We start from the raw sequence: 23,656 nt of genomic DNA on the forward strand, positions 1-23,656 counted from the left end.
TTTCTTATGATGACCTTAAATAGCAAATAAAAAACATCATGACAAGAAGAGGGAGAGACCATGGAAAAAAGAAAAAAAAAAAAAGTTTTATATACTAGTACTTTTAGCATCACTTTTTTTCTCTTGGTTTTTGAACAAGGGGTCTTCCATTTTCACTTTTCACTGGGTCATAAAAGTTCTATAATATCTTGAATCTAACTCTGCCCTCCTCTTCATGACCCTGAATAACTTCTTGAGGAGAACTTGGACTTCCTGTGTTCTCAGGGAAGGAGGCCCTGTGCAAATGAGCTGATTTCCTTTCATAATGAAAATTCTATTTTTCTTTTTTTAGGTAGAAAATAATAGAAGCCAACTGGTTTGAGGCTTTCCCCTTGCCCCTCCAGCTTATGTAAATTTTTGAGGTGTTATTTTTCCATGCCTCTGGCAAGTCTGAAGACATAACACAATTTTGCATAAACATAAATGATATATTTATCTTGGGGTTCCTCTTTCTGAGACTCTTGAGCTGATATTTGGGTAGGGTCTGTTTTTACATCATATCTCAAGGCCATGCTTAGCTTTAGAGATTTTATTAAATGTAATAAGCAAGAAGCTGGTGTGGTGCTAATGAGAACCAAAGGCTGGTGGCAAGCACAGCAGAATCATGAAATATACAAGGTGGAAGTATCATAGTGATTATCTAGATAAACTTTCTAACAACTCAAGAGTGAAGGCAATGAATCAAATTCTTAAAGAAAAAGAAAAAGACTAGGCCACAGAGTGATTGGTCAGGAGGAGAGAAACGTGATGTGAATCTCAAATTTTCCACATGGCTTTTGGTAAATAAAGTTCTGGCACATAAAATGCAACACTGAACACAACTGAGTGAGGCTGCAGTTTTACCGAGAAAATTTTGAATTATGCTCCAGTTTATCTCCATTTATGGCATCATAGTTCCCCTGGGCAGCCTGAGCCAAATTCCTGGGAGCTGTCCTCTATGCCTTCCTCCACTTCCAATCAATCAATTACTTTTGCTGAGTTTCTTACAAAACAAGTTTCGTGCCCCTCCCCTGTACTGCATCTGTTGCTCTGCCCTGTTCGTCTAACCTAGACTTCAGTGACAGTACCCAAGCACTCTCCCTGCCACCAGGCTCACCCACCATGAAGCTGCCTATGACACAACCACCAGAAAGATCTCTCTGAAGGACACAAATCTGGAACACACTGTTAGACTAAATCATCCGTGGTTCTTGATGGTTACAAGATAAATCTCCTTATGATGCCAAGGTTACTGGGACAGCTACCTTTCCAGACTGACACAATTTTCCAGTAAGCAGAATTTTACTCTGCACATATACTAATCTGCTTATACATTCCTGAACATATTTTTCTGCTTTATACCTGAGCACAGTCATCCACGTCTGTATAAAGCCCTTTGCTTCATTTCCCAGCCCATTCTTTCTGTGTTTAGTTTTCTAATTCAGTTTCCTTTTCCTCTGCTTACTGTTCCTTCCTTTCTCCTCCTCCTGACAGCTAACTTTTCTTATTAATATATGTTTACTGCATCTTAAGCTTTATGCTTAAGACTCCACACATTTAATCCTCACAGCAAGTTTGTGAATTAGGTTCTACTGATACTCTCATTTTTAATCTCTAAGGAGATATTTAAGTAACTTAACAGTCAATCTTATAGGAAATCAACACTGAATATTTATTGTAAGGACTGATGCTGAAGCTGAAGCTCCAATACTTTGGTCACGTGATTCAAAGAGCCAACTCATTGGAAAAGATCTTGATTCTGGGAAAGATAAAAGGCAGGAGGAGAAGGGGACGACAGAGGATGAGATGGTTGGATGGCATCACTGAGTCAATGGACATGAATTTGAGCAGACTCCAGGAGCTGGTGATGGATAAGTCCATGGGTCACAAAGAGTTGGTCACAACTTTGCAACTGAACAACAACAACTAAGGTTACATAGATATGAACTGTGACCTGGATCTGAACTCAGATCTGGTTGGTTTCTACATGTTTCTCACTGTATGCTATCTCTTCCAGAAAAAATTTCCCTGAAAATTTCCCTTGGTTGAGTTGGGCAGTGACTAGCTGGGGTGTCCACAAGATCTGTGTCCTCTGATTTCCAGGCCTCAGCTTGATTCCTATTCCCACCCCTGAGTTAGGTAGGGAAACTGTGGCTAAGTTCTGGTCAGTGGCCTGTGGAAGCAATGAAATGCATTCTACTTTCAGGACTGGGACCTAGAGTCTCTTGGCTGACCTTCCATACTCTCCCCTTTTGCAGAGGAACTGGAAACACTGAAGATGGCAGTACCACGAGATGTAAGCAACCTACGTTACTGAATGACTGGGTGGAGTGCCTCATTGCCCTTCACCCTGAGAGCAACTGATGATTTGTTTGGAAAGTTCCTGAGTCTTCTGGGTTCACCTGTTACAACTGCTAATGTTACTTTCCCTAACACATGGGCTAAGTGCTCCATCTAATCATACTTTCCCATTATATGGGAATTATCTCTTTATGTAGCTATCTCTTCCCGTATATTACTTTGGAAACTTCTTTTTAATTTTATTTTTAATTGAAGAATTAATTGCTTTACAATATTGTGTTGGCTTCTGCCACAATCAATATGAATCAGCCGTGGGCATACATATATCCCCTCCCTCATGAACCTTCCTCCCACCCCCCACCCCTTTCCGCTCCTCTAGGTGATCACAGAGCCCTGGTTTGAGTTCCCTGAGTCATACGGCAACTTCCCACTGGCTATCTATTTTACGTTTGGTGGTGTCAATGTTTCCATGCTGCTCTCCCCATTCGTCCCACCCCCCTATTCCCCTCCCCTTGTGTCCACAAGTCTGTTGTCTACTGGAAACTTCTTCAGGAGAAACATTTTTTCCTGATCTGTCTTTATGCTTTGTATACTAAGTGCACAATAAATATTTTTTGACCTAGAAAATAAATCAGTGGCTTACTAAATACTGACAATTAATATGTACTGAATGCATATATGCAAAAGGCACATTATCAGACACTTACATTGAAGTGAAGCGAAGTGAAGTTGCTCAGGCGTGTCCGACTCTTTGCGACCCCATGGACTGTAGCCTACCAGGCTCCTCAGCCCATGGATTTTTCCAGGCAAGAGTACTGGAGTGGGTTGCCATTTCCTTCTCCAGGGGATATACCCAACCCAGAGATCGAACCTGGGTCTCCCGCACTGCAGGCAAACACTTTACCATCTGAGCCACCAGGGTTGCTTTATACAATTCTCATAATCCATAAATGTTAACTAAGTGCTTACCATGTGTTGGGCTCTGAAAGAGGCACTAAGGATACATTATTAAACAAAACAAATAAAATTCTTGTTTACATAGAGCATAAATTATGCTTTGGGTAATCAGATAATAAACAAATAAAAATTTAGAATGTCAGATGACAAAAGTGCTTTGGATAAATTTGAAGTAGCATAAGAGGAGTTAATGAAGATTAGGTGATGTGTCTATCATTAACAGGTAATAAGGGAAGTCTTTGCGGAGATTACAACATTTGAGTAAGCTCTAAAGGATGAGAGGAAACAAGTAGTGGTTATCAGAAGGAAAGGCATTACAGACAGAAGAGCAAGGACAAAAGCCTTTATTAGGAATGCATTCACAATGGTCATACAAGGTATGTGCATGTGTGCTAAATCGCTTCAGTTGTGTCAGAGTCTGCTATCCTTTGGACTGTTGCCCACTACGCTCCTCTGTCCATGGGATTCTCCTGGCAAGAATACTGAAGTGGGTTGTCAAGCCCACCTCCAGGAGATCTTTCTGACCCAGGGATCAAACCCGCATCTCATGTCTCCTGCATTGGCAGGTAGGTTCTGAGATAGTCAATCCCTAGGCAGGTTGATAAGAAGTCCAAGGTCTCCAAGGAGGAGAAAGGAGTCTGGGGCTCTCAAGGAGGAGATAGGGGTCTGGAATTCACAAGGAGGAGGAAAGGACAAAGGTTTTTTCCTACATTCCTTAGTAAGGATTATATAACTATAGTGTATCCAGCTTGAAGACATGTTTCTCTTTCCTGAAAACCTTCTGACTAATCCTGTTATCTTAAAATGTATATTATGGGAGTGGATCTAGTAAGATCTTTACAACCTTGAGACATCCTTTTGATTTATTTTAATAACCAACTAAAAAGTATATAATTCCCTTGCTAAGACTAGGGATGGGGGCACTCTCTGCCCCACTCCTGATGTCTATGTCAGAAGCTTCCTCTGTTCTCTTTTCACTTTAATAAAACTCTGCTACACAAAAGCTCTTGAGTGATCAAGCCTGATACCTGGTCCCGAAGCTAAATCTTCTTCGGAGATCACAAATCCAACATTGTTCACCATAAGCTATCAGTTCTTACCACCTGGGAAATCCATGAGGTATCTTCATTTTGCGTAGAGGGAAATTAGACACAAAAAAATTTTATGCAACTTATTTAAGAAATTATAAGTGGCAAATTCAAGTCTTGAACTAAAATCTTTTGGATTTAAAGCCCATATTCATCCTGATACATTGCTTTTACTAGCTACACTAAAAGTATACACACACAGACACACACATGCACCCCATTCTAAAAGAACAGTCATGGCAGATCTTTTAGAATGAAATAGGTAATTCAGGTATTCAGAAGTATTTATTAAGCACCTACAATGTATCAAGCATAGTTCTAGGTGCTTGGGATATATCTGTGAATGAAAAAGACAAAGGTTGTTGCCCTTACTTTCTAGAGGACCGACATACAATAAGTGTAGTACATAAGCAAATTGTATAGTACATTTTAGAGTGGTAAGTGCTATGGGGGATAAAAGTAAAGCAGAGTAAGGGAGATTGGGAGTGCTTAACATTTTTTTAAGCTTTTTATTTTGTATTGGAGTATAGCTAATATTAATGCATATTATAGCTTCAGCTAGACAGCAAAGGGACTCAGCAATACATATACATGTATCTGTTCTCCCCCCAGACTCCCCTGCTATCCAGACTGCCACATAACATTGAACAGAGTTTCCCGTGCTATATACAGTTGGACATTGTCGGCTATGTATTTTAAATATAGCAGTGTGTATATGCTCATCCCAAACTCCCTAACTATCCCTTCCACCCTAGATCTTATTATCTTTTAAAAAATTATTTATTTTTAATTGGAGGATAATTGCTTTACACTACTGTGTCAGTTTCTGCCATACATCAACATGATTGAGCCATAGGTGTGCATAGGTCTTCTCCCTCTTGAACCTCTCTCCAAGCCCATCCCACCCCTCCAGGCTGTCACAGAGCCCCGAGTTGAATTCTCTCAATCATACAACAATTCCCACTGGCTATCCACTTTACATATGGCTTCTACATACTTCACATATTTGTTTTTCTCTTTCTGACTTACTTCACTCTGTATAATAGGCTCTAGGTTCATCCGCCTCATTAACATTGACTCAAATGTGTTCCTTTTTATGACTGAGCAATGTCCAAAGAAGACATACAGATGTATGTAATAAACACATGAAAAGATGCTGAACATTACTCATTATTAGAGAAATGCAAATCAAATTACAATGTGATATCACTTCACACTGGTCAGAATAGCCATCATCAAAAAATCTACAAACAGTAAACGCTGGAGAGAATGTGGAGAAGAGGGAACCCTCTTTCATTGTTGGTTGAAATGCAAACTGATACAGCCACTGTAGAAGCCAGTATGGAGTTTCCTTAAAAAACTAGGAGTAAAACTACCATATGACCCAACAATCCCACTACTGGGCTACCCTGAAAAAATCATAATTGTAAAAGACACATGTACCCCAGTGTTCCTTGCAGCACTATTTACTGTAGCTAGGACATGAAACAACTTAGAGATCCATTGATGGATGATATGAGTAAAGAAGTTGTGGTACATATATACAATGGCAATGCTTAACTTTTTATCATCAAAATTTAAGACATATAAAGAGACTAGTATAAGTTCTACTTCCTCCCTTTATGTACCTACCATCCAGCTTCAGAAATGGTGCTCACATGACCAATCTTGCTTTATCTGTACCTCTATCCACTTCCTGCCCACCCAACTCTTATTGGATTATTTCAAGCAAAATCATAATATTTAATGTACAAATACTTCAGTATGAAGTAAAAGATGAATATTTTTAATAAAAACATAACCATAATGCTATCATTTATACCCAAAACATAAATTCTTCAAACACATAAATTATCCAAACATAATTTCTTCATATTAATGTACAAATTTCATTTAGTATTTCCATAAATAATTCCTTTAAAACTTGATTTGTTTGAGGCAAGACCCAGTCATTCATTTTGACTGACATGTCTTAAGTATCATTTAATTCATAAGTCTTCCCTTTCTCCTTCCTTCTTTTGTTAAAGAAACCAGATCATTTGTCCTTTAGAATTTTTCCATAGTTTAGATTTTTCTGATTGCAATCCCATGGTGCTATTTAACAAAATCCTTTATCCACTGTATTTCCTATAAACTGGTAGTTAGATCTAAAGACTTCAATGGATTTACTTCTGATAATTCAGGCTTAAATACTTTGTAGGTGGTATTGAATACTTCCATTAGGAGGCCTATAATATTAGGTTGGGTTTTCTTTATATCAGCTTGATCATTAGGTATAGTGTGAAACATTCACACAACTATTTTGTGTGAATAGTTCCTTCTTCATCTATTGGAAGAAATATTCTATCATCTATTTGATAACTCAAAGATACAGCTCTTACAAGAAAGGTAGCTCTATATCCTTTGAGTAGGAAAAAGTATTTAGAGACTACACCATGTGCAATGGATGCTCATTGTTACTGAGTTATTAATTATTTCTAGACCTTTCCAGTGGATGACCTCAGAAATAGATAAAATTTTTAAAATGAGCAGGTTTTGTCATCAGTTTGCACTGACATTTCCAATTCAAATTTTGATTTTTCAGGTTATTACTTAACTTTTTACATTTGGTGTATTTCTTGTCTCCAGTGTTAAAAATCTTTGTCCCTAATAACAATAATGTAATTAGGTTTTGCTTTTGGAAACTCAGTCTGGAGCCTGCTTCTCCAGCTCTTCAAATGATTTTTCAAAGTAGCTGATATAAATTTTTAAATTCCTTCATCTGTAAACCACTTGAAATGGATTCTTTTGTCTGCAACTGAATCTTGACAGGCAGGGTAAGCAGGAGGGATGGACCTGTGCTTTGCTTGTCAAATGTGCATGCAGCCACTCATAGTGAAACCAATTGATGCAACCTATTCCCCACGGGGAGAGTTGCTGAATATGTATTAAATAGAGACCTGATTCATCAGTCCTTTCTATCTAGATACAAATCCCAATTCTCGAAAATTTGTCCTTCTGTTTTTCTATAGCAGTCCTTCCCCCTCTCCTGAAATCAGACAGTAAGGAGCGCATTAGGTTAGGCTCAGAGAAGGTATATAGGCTTTCCTCTTGACCTTGGATCTTGGTCATTTCAGTGTAGTCTCTGAGGAGTCTTCCCATCAGCGCCTCAGATTGGATGGATCAGAAGTCCTTGGAGTGAATGCACATGGGCAAGAAGAACTGGAAAGCTGGAACTAGTTGGCCACTCCAGAGTCCTCAAGGACTTTGCTAAGCTGGGTCTTTGGATCAGAGACAAGTCATATAAGTAGGATATTCTCATAACTTTCCATGACATCTTCATCTTTAGAGCTGACCTTTCCAGACGAGTCATCTCAGAGCTGTGTCTTCACTTCAGAGTAGACAATTGAGACATGCTGGGGTGGAAAGAAGATAGAAGAAGAACTGGAAGGAGAGGGAATGTGGGGTGATAGGTAGTAGTGGGAGAGAAAACAATCAGGAAATGAAACTCACCTGGTCCTCTAGAGATGTTCTGAAGGTATTGGCTGTGGAGAAAAAGAAAAACATAGGGTGATGAATGTTTTGATCCCCTCCAACCCAGTCTTCTAGTTTATTTCCCAGAATCTGGGAGTCATTGGGCTTCTGCATTGATTTGTTATTTTCTCTTCTCTGCCACCCAACACCTTCTACAACACACATGATCTTCTTTTACCATTTCTTTCTTTTTTTTTTTTTTTGATGTGAACCATTTTTAAAGTCTTTTTTTTTTCCATTTATTTTTATTAGTTTATTTTTACCATTTCTTAACTCAGCCCTCTGGATGTTCTTTGCAAGCTCCATTGATCTATAAAGTTCTCCCTCAATACCACAAAGAGAAATCTCACTCCCTTTCTTTACCAGATGTTAAGAGATAATTTCTCTCTTAGTTTCAATTATTGCCTCTCTTAATTTATAGCACCTCCATCTCACCAATTGCAAAGTCCAAGCCCTGCTTGTTCTGCAAGTTCCCACTAGAATGCTTCAAATGTATGCCTTGAGGGAAAAACCATCTTATGTTAGCATGTTCTGGTTTTGATTTGACTGCCAAAGTTTCTTAGAGATTGAGCCACAGTAAGAGAAAACTTTAGCAGATATAATTTCTCACATCCTCCTTATTAGACATAAAGAATCTCGGAGCAGATAGAATCATGAGAACTACACAGTAATTTTTTGGAGGGATAGAGCCTGGGAAAAAGAATACATCCTGGGATACTCTATTTTTCATCATATTTTTTCCCATGGATCTTTCGGGGTTACAGTTCTTTTTAATGACCAAATAGAAACTATGTACTTTCTCCCTGGAATAATAGACACATGCAAGGAAATTTGCATGCAATTTCAGGGGCTTCATGCAAACACTGAGTCACTGGTGAAGAAATATTGCTACAGATCATCAACACAGAAAGTGCCTGAAATATAACTCATCCACCAATAGAGTGCTCAGCTTCAAGGGTGTTTTGACAAATATGTCAAAGACAGAGTGTGAAGAGCAGCAACTGATCAAGGTGACTCTATAAGAAGCATCCAATTAACCCAATCAAATTGATGGCAATTCTAATTTTATCATTCAAAAGATTCTGATTAGTGAGGATGGCTGAGAAATCAGTGACAGACAAAGCAGGTGTTCAGAGAATATGCATTAGTCAAATATAGCAATAGGCACTATATGCAGCAAATATTATAGTAAAACAGAAGACTTAGTCTTCATTGGATTTGGGAACTTGCAGAAGTCCTTAACCTCATTTGTAAACCAAGTTCAGGATCAGCTTACAATTGAAATTTCTACTAGACACAAGGATACTGAAAAGGCAACTTAGAAGATGGAAGAAAACACTTGCAAACCATATTATCAGATAAGAGATTCATATGTAAAATATAAAAGGAATTCATACAACTCAACAGCTAAACTAATAATAACTCAATTTTAAAATGGGCAAAGGATCTGGAGAGATGTTTCTCTAAAGAAGACATACAAATGGTCAGCAGTTATTGAAAAGGTGCTCAACATCAGTAATCATCAGTGGAATCAAAACCATATTGAGATATCACATCACACCTGTTAGGGTGGCTATCATTAAAAAGACAAAAGATAACAAGAGTTGGCAAGGATGTGGAGAAAAGGGAATTCTGGAACAAGGTCAGTTAGAGTGTAAATTAGTACTGCTAATATGGAAAACTGTATGAAGGTTTCTCAAAAAGTTAAAAATAAAACTATTGCATGATCCAGCAATTCCACCCCTAAGTACATATCCAAAGGAATTGAAATCAGGATCTCGAATAGATCACAGCAAGATATAGAAACAACTTTAAAGTTTATTGATGGATGAGTGAAAACCAAAATATGACACACACACACAGATATACAGACACATATACAATGGAATATGATTCCACCTTAAGAAAAACACACATATACAATGGAATGTTATTCCACCTTAAGAAAGAAGGAAATCCTGTCATTTGTGACAACACAGTTTGATCAGGAGGATATTATGCTAAGAAAAATAAGCCAGATACAGAAAGACAAATACTGTATTTTCTCAAACTCATAGAAGCAAAGAGTAGAATAGTGGTTACAAGGAGCTTGGGGAAAGGAAACTAGAGGTAAGGCTCAAAAGATACAAAGCTTGAGTTATCAAGGATGAATACATTCTGGAGATATACTGTAAAGTAAGAAGAGAAGCGAAAGGCAAAGGAGAAAGGGAAAGATATACCCAACTGAATGCAGAGTTACAGGGAATAATAAGGAGAGATAAGGCCTTTTTTTTTTCTTTTTTTTTTTTTTTATTAGTTGGAGGCTAATTACTTTACAATATTGTAGTGGGTTTTGTCATACATTGACATGAATCAGCCATGGATTTACATGTGTTCCCCATCCCGATCCCCCCTCCCACCTCCCTCTCCGCCCGATCCCTCTGGGTCTTCCCAGTGCACCAGGCCCGAGCACTTGTCTCATGCATCCAACCTGGGCTGGTGATCTGTTTCACCCTAGATAATATACATGTTTCGATGCTGTTCTCTTGAAACATCCCACCCTCGCCTTCTCCCACAGAGTCCAGAAGTCTGTTCTAAGTGAACAGTGCAAAGAAATAAAGGAAAACAATAGAATGGGAAAGACTAGAGATCTCTTCAAGAAAATTAGAGATAGCAAGGGAATATTTCATGCAAAGATGGGCACAATAAAGGACAGAAATGGCAAGGACCTAATAGAAACAGAAGAGATTAAGAAAAGGTGGCAAGAATATTCAGAAGAACTGTACAAAAAAAAAAAGCTCTTAATGACCCAGATAACCATGATGGTGTGGTCACTCACCCAGAGCCAGACATCCTGGAGTGTGAAGTCAAGTGGGCCTTAGGAAGCATTACTATGAACAAAGCTAGTGGAGGTGACAGAATTTCAGCTGAGCTATTCCAAATCCTAAAAGATGATGCTGTTAAAGAGCTGCACTCAATATGCCAGCTGCTGCTGCTGCTGCTGCTAAGTCGTTTCAGTCGTGTCCGACTCTGTGCGACCCCATAGACAGCAGCCCACCAGGCTTATCTGTCCCTGGGATTCTCCAGGCAAGAACACTGGAGTGGGTTGCCATTTCCTTCTCCAATGCATGAAAGTGAAAAGTGAAAGTGAAGTCACTCAACCATGCCTGACTCTTCGCAACCCCATGGACTGCAGCCAGGCTCCTCCGTCCATGGGATTTTCCAGGAGTACTGGAGTGGGTTGCCATTGCCTTCTCCACAATATGCCAGCAAATATGGAAAATTCAGCAGTGGCCACAGGACTGGGAAAGGTCAGCTTTCATTCCAATCCCAAAAAAGGACAATGCCAAAGAATGTTCAAACGCTTGTACAATTGCCCTCATTTCACATGCTAGCAGGATTATGCTCAAAATCCTTCAAGCTAGGCTTCAGCAGTACATGAACTGACAACTTCCACATGTACAAGCTGGATTTAGAAAAGGCAGAGGAACCAGAGATCAAATTTCCAACATCTTCTGGATCATAGAAAAAGAAAAGGTATTCCAAAAAAATCTTTTTCTGCTTCGTTGACTATGCTAATGGCTTTGACTGTGTGGATCACAAGAAACTGTGGGAAATTCTTAAAGGGATGGGATTATCAGAGCACCTTACCTGTATCCTAAGAAGTCTGTATGTAATACAAGAAGCAACAGTTAGAACGAGACATGGAACAACAGACTGGTTCAAAATTAGGAAAGGAGTACCTCTAGGCTGTATATTGTCACTCTGCTTAATTAACTTAAATGCAGAGTACATCATGTGAAATGCTGGGCTGGATGAAGTACAAGCTGGAATATCAAGATTGCTGGGAGAAATATTGACCTCAGATATGCAGATGATATCATTTTAATGGCAGAAAGCAAAGAGGAATTAAAGAATCTCTTGATGACGATGAAAGAGAAGAGTGGAGAAAGCTGGCCTAAAACTCAATATTCAAAAAACTAAGATCATGGCATCCAGTCCCATCACTTCATGGCAAGTAGAAGGGGGAAAAGTGGAAACAGTGAGAGATTTTATTTTCTTGAGCTCCAAAATCACTGCAATGGTGACTGCAGTCATGAAGTTAAAAGACACTTGCTCCTTGGAAGAAAAGCAATGACAAACCTAGGCAGCATACTAAAAAGCAGAGATATAACTTTGCCAACAAGGGTACAAGAGTCAAAGCTATAGTTTTTCCAGTAGTCATGTACATGAGAGTTGGACCATAAAGAAAGCTGAGTGCCAAAGAATTGATGCTTTTGAACTGTGGTGTTGGAGAAGACTCTTGAGAGTCCCTTGGACTGCAAGGAGATCAAACCATCAATCCTAAAGGAAATCAACTGAATATTCATTGGAAGGACTGATGCTGAAGCTCCGATCGTTTGGCCACCTAATGTGAAAAAGTGACTCATTGGAAAAGACCCTGATGCTGGGGAAGATTGAAGGCAGGAGGAGAAGAGGACGACAGAGGATGAGATGGTTGGATGAAATCACTGACATCATCAATGCACATGAGTTTGAGGAAACTCCAGGAGATAGAGAAGGACAGGGAAGCCTGGCATGTTGTAGTTCTTGGGGTAGCAAAGAATTGGACATGACTTAGCAACTGAGCAATATATTACAATCACTAACTATATTTTATCGTATACTTAAAATTAGCTAAGAAGGTAAATCTTTTGTTAAGTGTCCTTACCACACATCATCATTATCATCATCATAAAAAAGAAAACTTTGGAAAATGGTGCATATATCTATGGCCTTAAACTGTGGTGACAGTTTCCCTGGTGTTGATTCATCCCCAAACTCATGAGCTGTATATGTTAAATAGGCATAGCTTTTAACATGTCAAAAAAATCATGAACTACTTATGCTAGAATGTGGATGAATTTCAAAACATTGTGTTAAGTGAAAGAAGCCAAACAAAAGGATTGCATTATATAAGACCGTATGTGAAATTGTTAGAAAAGCAAACTATAAGACAGAATGCAGATCAGTAATTGTCAAGGGTGAAGCTGGAGGGAGATTAACTGAAAAGGAATATGAAAGAATTTTCTGGGCTTCTGGAAATGTTGACACATCACACTGTGATTGTGGTGGTGGTTCTGTGAATGGATACATTTGTTAAAATAATTTGAATGTGCATTTAAAAGTGGTGAATTACATTTTATACTGTTTATACCTCCACAAAGTTGATTAAAACAATCAATTTGAGGAGAATAGAAAATTAAGTGCATCACACTAGTATTATCTCCTAAAATTTTGGTTTAGGTATGTGTGTGTGCATGCATGTATGTGTGCACATTTACATTTCTTAATAGTACAACTTGTATTTCTTTTCTTTTTTTTTTAAACACAACTTGTGTTTCTTACTGCAGATTACAATAAAAAATATTTCAACACTCCTTATCGGGAGCATTGAGAGTTCTAACTCACAAGAAGTGGTGGGATCAAAAGAGATCTGCTGAGCCAGCTAGGACCTGAAACTCTCAGGTGTCCCCAAGCACAGATGTGGTCCACATGGGAGACAGAACAAGCAGAAGTGTGTTGACCTTCAGTCCTGTTCAATAAGGCCCCCAGGTACCAAGGGACTCCAGCAGCAGGAAGTTGGATATGACTGATTGGAGGTGAGGCCAGTGAAGGAACAAGAAACAACTCATTAGAAATACCTCAGCTCTGCAGAAGGAACTTTAGGAAGGAGGGCTCCAGCAGGAAATCTCAAGAGACCATGTATATATACGTTATAGGAGGGAGTGCCTGTTTAAGTATCTGTCATCCCAGGAAGGCAGAAGCCAGCTTCCACAGTACCAGGTGGAGTAACTTCTTTCCTACTCCTTTCCCCTGGCCAGTTAGGAAGTCAACCCAAGACATAGGGAAGAAGCCAACTCTGCCTTGTTCTCCCCCTCACCCACACCATTGCCAGATTCATTCTGAAACTTGCCTGCATTAGGAGAGGAGAAAGTTCTGATTAACCATCTTCAAACTGGGCATTCTATTTACTCACTAAGTAAGAGACTACGAGACTATGACATAAAGTGTCCAACCACTGTCTATCACCTAAGAGAATGGAGAATGTGTTGAAAAGCCTTTGCTTGACAGAATTTTCAACCCGAGTGTCCAGGAAAATCTCTCACAGAAGAAAGTTTAAAGACACAGTGGGAGACAGAAAAGTTTTGTAAGTAAGTCATGAGTCTTGCTTGCTCAGTATGTGGGTTACACAGGGTCATTATATAAATTAACTAAACATGTGTATATTACACATACTAATATTTGTATATTATAATAACAATATTCTTATCACATGTTTCAGTTTAGTTTAGCTCAGTTCAGTCTCTCAGTCATGTTCGACTGTTTGCAACCCCATGAATCACAGGACGCCAGACCTCCCTGTCCATCACCAACTCCTGGAGTTCACTCAAACCCATGTCCTTCAAGTTGGTGATGCCATCCAACTATCTCATCCTCTGTCGTCCCCTTCTCCTCCTGCCCCTAATCCCTCCCAGCATCAGGGTCTTTTCAAATGAGTCAACTCTTCGCATGAAGTGGCCAAAGTACTGGATTTTCAACTTTAGCATCAGTCCTTCCAATGAACACCCAGGACTGATCTCCTTTAGGACGGGCTGATTGGATCTCCTTGCAGTCCAAGGGACTCTCAAGAGTCTTCTCCAACACCATAGTTCAAAACCATCAATTTTTTGGCACTCAGCTTTCTTCACAGTCCAACTCTCACTTCCATACATGACTACTGGAAAAACCATAGCCATGACTAGATGGACCTTTGTTGGCAAAGTAATGTCTCTGCTTTTTAATATGCTATCTAGGTTGGTCATAACTTTCCTTCCAAGAAGTAAGCGTCTTTTAATTTCATGGCTGCAGTCACCATCTGCAGTGATTTTGGAGACCAAATAATTAAAGTCTGACACTGTTTCAACTGTCTCCCCATCTATTTCCCATGAAGTGATGGGACTGGATGCCATGATCTTAGTTTTCTGAATGTTAAGCTTTAAGGCAACTTTTTCACTTTCTTATTTCACTTTCATCAAGAGGCTTTTTAGTTCATCTTCACTTTCTGCCATAAGGGTGGTGTCATCTGCATATCTGAGGTTATTGACATTTCTCCCAGCAATCTTGATTCCAACTTGTGCTTCTTCCAGCCCAGCATGTCTCATGATGTACTCTGCATGTAAGTTAAATAAGCAGGATAACAATATACAACCTTGATGTACTCCTTTTCCTATTTGGAACCAGTCTGTTGTTCCTTGTCCAGTTCTAACTGTTGCTTGCTGACCTGCCTACAGATTTCTCAAGAGACAGGTCAGGTGGTCTGGTATTCCCATCTCTTTCAGAGTTTTCCACAGTTTATTGTGATCCACACAGTCGAAGGCTTTGGCGTAGTCAATAAAGCAAAAATAGATGTTTTTCTGGAGCTCTCTTGCTTTTTCGATGATCCAACAGATGTTGGCAATTTGATCTCTGGCTCCTCTGCCTTTTCTAAAACCAGCTTGAACATCTGAAAGTTCACGATTCACATATTGCTGAAGCCTGGCTTGGAGAATTTTGAGCATTACTTTACTAGCATGTGAGATGAGTGCAATTGTGTGGTAGTTTGAGCATTCTTTGGGATTGCCTTTCTTAGGGATTGGAATGAAAACTGACCTTTTCCTGTCCTGTGGCCACTGCTGAGTTTTCCAAATTTGCTGGCATATTGAGTGCAGCACTTTCACAGCATCATCTTTCAGGATTTGAAATAGCTCAACTGGAATTGCACCACATCCACTAGCTTTGCTCATAGTGATGCTTTCTAAGGCCCACTTGACTTCGCATTCTAGGATGTCTGGCTCTAGATGAGTGATCACACCATCATGATTATCTGGGTCATGAAGATCATTTTTGTATAGTTCTTGACTGTGTATTCTTGCCACCTCTTCTTAATATCTTCTGCTTCTGTTAGGTCCATACCATTTCAGTCCTTTATTGATCCCATCTTTGCATGAAATGTTCCCTTGGTATCTCTAATTTTCTTGAAGAGATCTCTAGTCTTTCCCATTCCATTGTTTTCCTCTATTTCTTTGCATTGATCACTGAGGAAGGCTTTCTTATCTCTCCTTGCTATTCTTTGGAACTCTGCATTCAAATGGATATATCTTTCCTTTTCTCCTTTGCTTTTTGCTTCTCTTCTTTTCACAGCTATTTGTAAGGCCTCCTCAGACAACCATTTTGCTTTTTTGCATTTCTTTTCTACGGGGATGGTCTTGACCACTGTCTCCTGTACAATGTCATGAACCTCCGTCCATAGTTCATCAGGCTTTCTGTCTATCAGATCTAGTCCCTTAAATCTATTTCTCACTTCCACTGTATAGTCATAAGGGATTTGATTTAGGTCATATCTGAATGGTCTAGTGGTTTTCCCTACTTTCTTCAGTTTAAGTCTGAATTTGGCAATAAGGAGTTCATAATCTGAGCCACAGTCAGCTCCTGGTCTTGTTTTTGCTGACTGTATGGAGCTTCTCCATCTTTGGCTGCAAAGAATATAATCAATCTGATTTCGGTGTTGACCATCTGGTGATGTCCATGTGTAGAGTCTTCTCTTGTGTTGTTGGAAGTGGGTGTTTGTTATGACCAGTGCGTTCTCCTAGCAAAATTCTATTAGCCTTTGCCCTGCTTCATTATGTACTCCAAGGCCAAATTTGCCTGTTACTCCAAGTATTTCTTGACTTCCTACTTTTGCTTTCCAGTCCCCTATAATGAAAAGGACATCTTGTTTGGGTCTTAGTTCTAAAAGGCCTTGTAGGTCTTCATAGAACCATTCAACTTCAGCTTCTTCAGCATTACTGGTTGGGGCACAGGCTTGGATTAGCGTGATATTGAATGGTTTGCCTTGGAAACGCACAGAGATCATTCTGTCATTTTTGAGATTGCACCCAAGTACTGCATTTTGGACTCTTTTGTTGGCCATGATGGCTACTCCATTTCTTCTAAGGGATTCCTGCCCACAGTAGTAGATATAGTGGTCATCTGAGTTAAATTCACCCATTCCAGTCCATTTTAGTTCGCTGATTCCTAGAATTTCAGTATTCACTCTTGCCATCTCCTGTTTGACCACTTCCAATTTGCCTTGATTCATAGACCTAACATTCCAGGTTCCTATGCAATATTGCTCTTTACAGCATCGGACATTGCTTCTATCATCAGTCACTTCCACAAATGTGTTTTTTTTTTTTTTTTTTTTTGCTTTGGCTCCATCCCTTCATTCTTTCTGGTATCACATGGTAGGTGCTTTGCAATAATTCATTCATTATTTTCAGGTAACCTTTGAACATATACCCTCATGATTACAATGTCTATTAGACGGATGCTTAACTTTTGTTCTGATATCAGGAAAGATGCTACATAGCTTTCTGTATCTGTCCTCTTTCTTTGGAATCTAAGCACTACTGTAGGGATTTTTAATCTGTCTTGATCACCAATTCACTCCCTTTACTCAAAGGAGACTCAGTAAACGTGTCAAATGAATGAATGCAATTTGCAGCCAGAATCTCTCCCCAGTAACATACCTTCCCCTTCTGCTCCAGGCTGAGTAATCTGGATTTCAGAATATACCAAGTCTCTTTCTCTGGGATGCACTGAGAAGAAACAAACAAAAAAAAACTTTGTAAGCAATCCTAGTCAGTGGGGTATGCTACAGATGCTTCTTCATAAACAATTGTTTACCGTGAATGTCTGGGATACTTAGGGAGACCACGGCCTTATGCCAGGCCTCAAAACAAGTATCTTTCTCTGGCTCAGGCCCAGATCAGCTTCCCACCAGGGAGTCCTCACCGTTGATGTACAACTGCTGCAGCTCCATGGGGGCAGGGCCCAGGGGGTTGAGGGGTTCTGGTGGGCCTACGGTCAAGGGTCTCCTGTAAGGCATAGAAACACTGATCATCCTTGGAACATTATACTATACATGAAAGTGGGATAGAGAAAAAAAAAGAGTAGGAAGAACTCAGCAGAACAAGGCTAGAAGAGTCTTTGACATCATAGAAATGATCATCTCATAAACAGAATGGTCATTCTCAATTGGTAAAAAAAAAAAAAAAAAAAAAAAAAAAACCCAGCCTCATCATCAAGAGGAAGTGTCTTCACTGCATTCTGCCTGGATAATTCAAGAAGCAATTAGACAAAATCCATGATCCAAGAACCTGACTATGACCTAAGACTGAGACACTGACACAGATAGAAGAACAAGACCTTATTTATCAAACCAAACTTAAAAACACAAAATTTGATGAGTAAATAAGCACAGTTGGGACAAAATGATTACTAGAAGCTGAGACCCCACTGTAAAATCTAAGACTAACAATAATTTTATACAGTTATAGTAACATGTGGTCTAACTATAGGACTGTTTGAACCAGAAATACTTTGTGCCAACCTAGAAAATCTATAACCTTTAGTATCATCCATTTAATGGAATGGATAAATTTGAAATAAGAAACTGATCTATTTATGCGGGAAAATCCATTGTATACACTATTAGGATTCCAAGAAGTTGTGATTATGGCCATTTTAAAGAACGTGAAAGTGGGAGCATGAAGCCACAGGGACATAGAGAAATCACTTGTCCTAATCTTGTCACCCCACAGTTCTGCATATTTTATTCTTGGGAAACCAGAAGGCTGAGACCTCACCTGATTGTGCCTCCCTGAGAGTCATCTCCTGCAAATAAAACAAAGGCAGATTTGTGTCAGCAGAGGGAGCCCTTTCTCAAATATTTCACACACACATACTACCAGTGCTGTGTGCTGAGCTGGGCAGTGCTCAGGTGTGTCCGACTCTTTCGACCCCATGGACTGCAGCCCGCCAGGCTCCTCTGCCCATGGGGGTTCTCCAGGCAAGAGTGATGGAGTGGGTTGCCATGCCCTGCTCCAGGGGTTCTTCCCAACCCAGGGATCAAACCCAGGTCTCCCGCACTGCAAGCGAATTCTTTATCATCTGAACCACCAGGAAAGTACAAGAATACTGGAGTGGGCAGCCTAGGTCTCCAAGGGAACTTGCCAACCCAGGAATCAAACTGGGGTCACCTGCATTGCAAGTGGACTCTACCAGCTGAGCTATCAGGGGAGCCCATGTGCTGCCAAGAGAGTCAATTCAAATGTGGGTGCAGCCTCGGATTCTCGTGAATAAGAATTGAACCAAGCACATAACTTGCTGCGGACAGGGCTACACATTGCTGTGTTGAATATGCAAACATCTGAGACTTGATTAGGGTTCAAGGCTGTGTTGATATACCTTTGGTTCAGTTCAGTTGCTCAGTCATGTCCGACTCTTTGCAACCCCATGAATCACAGCATGCCAGGTCTCCCTGTCCATCACCAACTCCCGGAGTCCACTCAAACTCATTTCCATCGAGTCGGTGATGCCATCCAGCCATCTCATCCTCTGTCATCCCCTTCTCCTCCTGCCCCCAATCCTTCCCAGCATTAGAGTCTTCTCCAATGAGTCAACTCTTCGCGTGAGGTGGCCAAAGTACTGGAGTTTCAGCTTCAGCATCAGTCCTTCCAATGAACACCCAGGACTGATCTCCTTTAGGATGGACTGGTTGGATCTCCTTGCAGTCCAAGGGTCTCTCAAGAGTCTTCTCCAACACCATAGTTCAAAAGCATCAATTCTTCAGTGCTCAGCTTTCTTTATGGTCCAACTCTCACATCCATACATGACTACTGGAAAAGCCATAGCCTTGACTAGATGGACCTTTGTTGGCAAAGTAATGTCTCTGCTTTTAAATATGCTATCTAGGTTGGTCATAACTTTCCTTCCAAGGAGTAAGCATCTTTTAATTTCATGGCTGCAGTCACCATCTGCAGTGATTTGGGACCCCAAAAATTAAAGTCTGACACTGTTTCCACTGTCTCCCCATCTATTTCCCATGAAGTGATGGGACCAGATGCCATGATCTTAGTTTTCTGAATGTTGAATTTTAAGCCAACTTTTTCACTTTCCTCCTTCACTTCCATCAAGAGGCTTTTTAGTTCCTCTTCACTTTCTGGCATAAGGGTGGTGTCATCTGCATATCTGAGGTTATTGTTATTTCTCCTGGCAATCTTAATTCCAGCTTAAGCTTCTTCCAGCTGAGCATTTCTCATGATATACTCTGCATATAAGTTAAGTAAGCAGGGTGACAATTACAGCCTTGACGTACTCCTTTTCCTATTGGGAGCCAGTCTGTTGTTCCATGTCCAGTTCTAACTATTGCTTCCTGACCTGCCTACAGCTTTCTCAAGAGGCAGGTCAGATGATCTGGTATTCCCATATCTTAAAGAATTTTCCACAGTGTACTGTGATGCACACAGTCAAAGGCTTTGGCGTAGTCAATAAAGCAGAAATAGATGCATTTCTGGAACTCTCTTGCTTTTTCGATAATCCAGTAGATGTTGGCAATTTGATCTCTGGTTCCTATGCCTTTTCTAAAACCAGCTTGAATATCTGGAAGTTCACGGTTCACGTATTGCTGAAGCCTGGCTTGGAGAATTTTGGGCATTACTTTAGTAGCGTGTGAGATGAATGCAATTGTGTGGTAGTTCAAGCATTCTTTGGCATTGCCTTTCTTTGGGATTGGGATGAAAACTATACTAAATAGACCAATTGTTTTTCTTGCAGAGTAGTGTGGGGCTATGGGTGGATTTCCAGGAGAATCTGTGGTTATGCCCAGGACCTCAGACTTCACCGCAGGATTGTTAAGGACACTTTGGTCAGAGGTCCAAAGCTCCGTACATCCAGCCCAGTGCAGGATACACAGGAGGTGCTCAGAAGGATGAGGTGAGTTGAGCTGAATTAAGTTAAAACACAGAGTTGTGTTTCCCTCGTGGCTCAGATGGTAGAGCATCTGCCTGCAATGCAGGAGGCCCGGATTCGATCTCTGGGTAGGGAAGACCCCCTGGAGAAGGGAAGGGCTACCCACTCCAGTATTCAAGCCTGGAGAATTCATGGACAGAGGAGCCTGGGGAGCTACAGTCCATGGGGTCGCAAAGAGTAGGACGTGCCTGAGCATGCACTCAAAACACAAAATTAACGCATATGGGTAACTGCACTAGAGCTGAAAAAACTTTTGTGTGTGTCTTCAACACCAGATTTTCCGACATCTGAAGCTAGCCTGACCTGGGCTAAAGCAAGAAGGCTTTGGAAGCACAGCAGGTAGTATGTGGGGGAAACTCTCTCCTCTGGGTGGAGGGGAAGCCAGTAACCTGACCTGTAGAGAGCGGAGCCATTGGAATACTAGATGCTGGTCCCAGGCTTTGACTCAAGAACACATCTGAGGAAGAAGGATAGAGATTAGTCACCTCCCATTCTCAGTCATTTCTTCATAGGGCCTTTCAGTTTTGTTTGATTGTCCACTTACGGGAGATGTAGGATGGGTTAAAGTATCTAGTTGACCAGTCTGTTGGACCAAAGAAACTATCCAAGGAAACCATTTGAAGTTCTTGAAACTTTACATTAAAATGTTTATTCCATCCCCATATTTCACCTGAGACTTCATAAATTAGACTAGACACCTGTTAAGAAAACTGCCTTTTGAAGAAAGAAGGTGAGCCTGTCAGTTAGCACTGGGATGGTGAGGTTGAGAATGGTAATGTGGCAGTTTCCAAGGCTGCAATATTTGGGGTTCCTGAGGCAGGGACAGGTTGTGGAGGTTAGCCAGGGGTAAGAGAGAACACAAACCTGGTTTCCTCTGGTGCCAGCAGTAAAACAGCAGGGCCACAGCCAGGAGAATGCTGAGTGATCCCCCAGTGGTTCCTCCTGCAACAAGGCCTCTTTTAATCCCTGGGATGCCTGGACAGAAAAAGTGTGTGTCAGAGCCTCAGGGGGAGGGATCTAGAGCCCTGGAAACTTTCCTGGCTGGGGTCCTGTGCCCTGGGAAAGGGTGGGCTCTAGAAGACAAGGACCCGTGGGGACCGTTGAGGGCTGGACTAAGACTGTGAGGCACAAAAAGCAATTTTCCACTCGTGGGCAGCACAGTCCTGAGCCTGCATATGACAGGAAGTGACTCACCATGCAGGGGCAGAAGGCAGGCATCTGAGGGGATTGTGGCGCAGGGGGGAAAAGGAAGCCAGGTCCCTCCACTGATCCACTGACTTCACTTCAGACATTAATATTTGGAGGGACATCTATGGTTTCCCAGGTGGCTCCCTGGTCAAGAATCTGCCTGCTAATGCAGGAGACACAGGAGATGTGAATTCGACCCCTGGGTCAGGAAGAGCCCTTCAGTAGAAGGCAACCCACTCTAGTATTCTTGCCTGGAAGATTCCCTGGACAGAGGATCCTGGCAGGCTATATAGTGCATGAGGCTGAAAAGAGCTGGACATGAGTGAGTGACCGAGCACACACACTACATCTGTCTATCTATCTCACCAGTTGTCTATCTATTCCGTACTCTTGCAATTGGGCCATTTGGAAATTTCTCCTAGACATCTGGAAAGATGTTATGACAATGACTTGGCAGAATCTAACTTGGAAGAGCAACATGCTGAGAAAGAAAGCAAATGTCTCCACTGATTAGGGCACTAGTTCAACCAACAGTAACTCTGATACAGCTCTCTATTAAAATAATATACTGGGACACCACAATGAAATGGCATCAGTTTCCTTCCTCCTAGAAGCCTGAGTCTTATGTGCTTTGAACAGCTGGGGGGAAAAAATTGATAGAAGGAATAGACTAATTAGAAGACTAAATTGTTGGATAACTTTGATTTTTTTCATCAGATCCATTCTCCAAGGCCAGGGTGCCCTCTCTCCACTCCTATTCAACATAGTTCTAGAATTCCTAGCCAGAGCAATCAGGCAAAAATAATAATAATAATAATAATAATAAAAGGCCTCAAAATTGGAAAGGAAGAAGAAAAATTGTCTCTGTTTGAAGATGACATGACCTTATATAAAGAAAATCCTAAAGACTCCCTGGAAAATCTGTTAGAACTAATGAACTAATTCATAGAGTTGCAGAATACAATATCAATACAAAAATCAGTTGTGCTCCTATACAACAACAAGGGATTATCTGAAGAAGAAATAAAGAAATCAAAAACAATAAAAGAGTTATTATTGATTGCAAATTTAATCAAGGAGATGAAAGATCTGTATATTGAAAACCATAAGATATGGTTTAAAAAATGAAGACACAAATATATGGAAAGAAATCCCATGTTGGTGAATTGAAAGAATTAATATTGCTAAAATGTTCATATTGTTCAAAGCTATTGAAGCAAACAGATTCAATGCAATGCCTATCAAAATCCCAACATCATTTTTTATAGAAATTAAAAACAAAATTGTATGGAACCACCAAAGACACCAAATAGCTAAAGCAATCCTGCAACAAAAGAACAAAGCCAGAAGCTCTACATGTCCTGATTTCAAACAATGTAACAAAACCTGAACAACCAAAACAAATAGGCATTGGCATAAAAACAGAAACATGAACCAGTGGAATAGAATCAAGAGCCCAGACATAAACCTGTGAATATATCATCAACTAATATTTGTCAAAGAAGTCAAAAATACTCAGTGGAAAGGATACTCTCTTAATAAATGGTGCTGGGGAAACTTGCTAATTCACATGCAAAAGAATGAAACCGGGCCTCCATCTTAAATCACTCACAAAAATTAACTAGAAATGTATTAAAGACTTTAAGAACAAAAACCACAAAATTCCTAAGAGAAAATATAGGGGGAAAGTCCTTGGTAATAATATGAGGAAGTCATACAACTCTATACCTAAAAAAACCCCTCAAATAATAATTTAAAAA

At 40.3% G+C, this 23,656-nt stretch overlaps 1 protein-coding gene across 3 annotated transcripts in view; it reads right to left on the reverse strand.

Annotated features, from left to right (window-relative positions):
• Window positions 1–6,129: 6,129 nt before the first annotated feature.
• The window catches only part of FCRL4 (Fc receptor like 4), a 39,016-nt gene continuing 21,489 nt past the window's right edge, over window positions 6,130–23,656 (reverse strand). For 2 of the 3 annotated variants that reach the window (XM_070467566.1, XM_070467563.1), the window contains exons 8-14: window positions 21,573–21,683; window positions 21,103–21,165; window positions 18,545–18,572; window positions 17,691–17,773; window positions 17,426–17,494; window positions 7,857–7,888; window positions 6,130–7,787 (exon numbers count right to left, since the gene is read on the reverse strand). In XM_070467566.1, the coding sequence (XP_070323667.1) occupies window positions 7,737–7,787; window positions 7,857–7,888; window positions 17,426–17,494; window positions 17,691–17,773; window positions 18,545–18,572; window positions 21,103–21,165; window positions 21,573–21,683 (437 nt within the window). In that variant the 3' untranslated portion in view covers window positions 6,130–7,736. The remainder of the gene's footprint in view (window positions 7,788–7,856; window positions 7,889–17,425; window positions 17,495–17,690; window positions 17,774–18,544; window positions 18,573–21,102; window positions 21,166–21,572; window positions 21,684–23,656) is intronic. The other variant, XM_070467564.1, reaches the window with a different exon arrangement.

Source organism: Odocoileus virginianus, chromosome 5 (genome assembly GCF_023699985.2).
Source record: "Odocoileus virginianus isolate 20LAN1187 ecotype Illinois chromosome 5, Ovbor_1.2, whole genome shotgun sequence".
In the NCBI taxonomy this organism is placed as follows: Eukaryota; Metazoa; Chordata; class Mammalia; order Artiodactyla; family Cervidae; genus Odocoileus; species Odocoileus virginianus.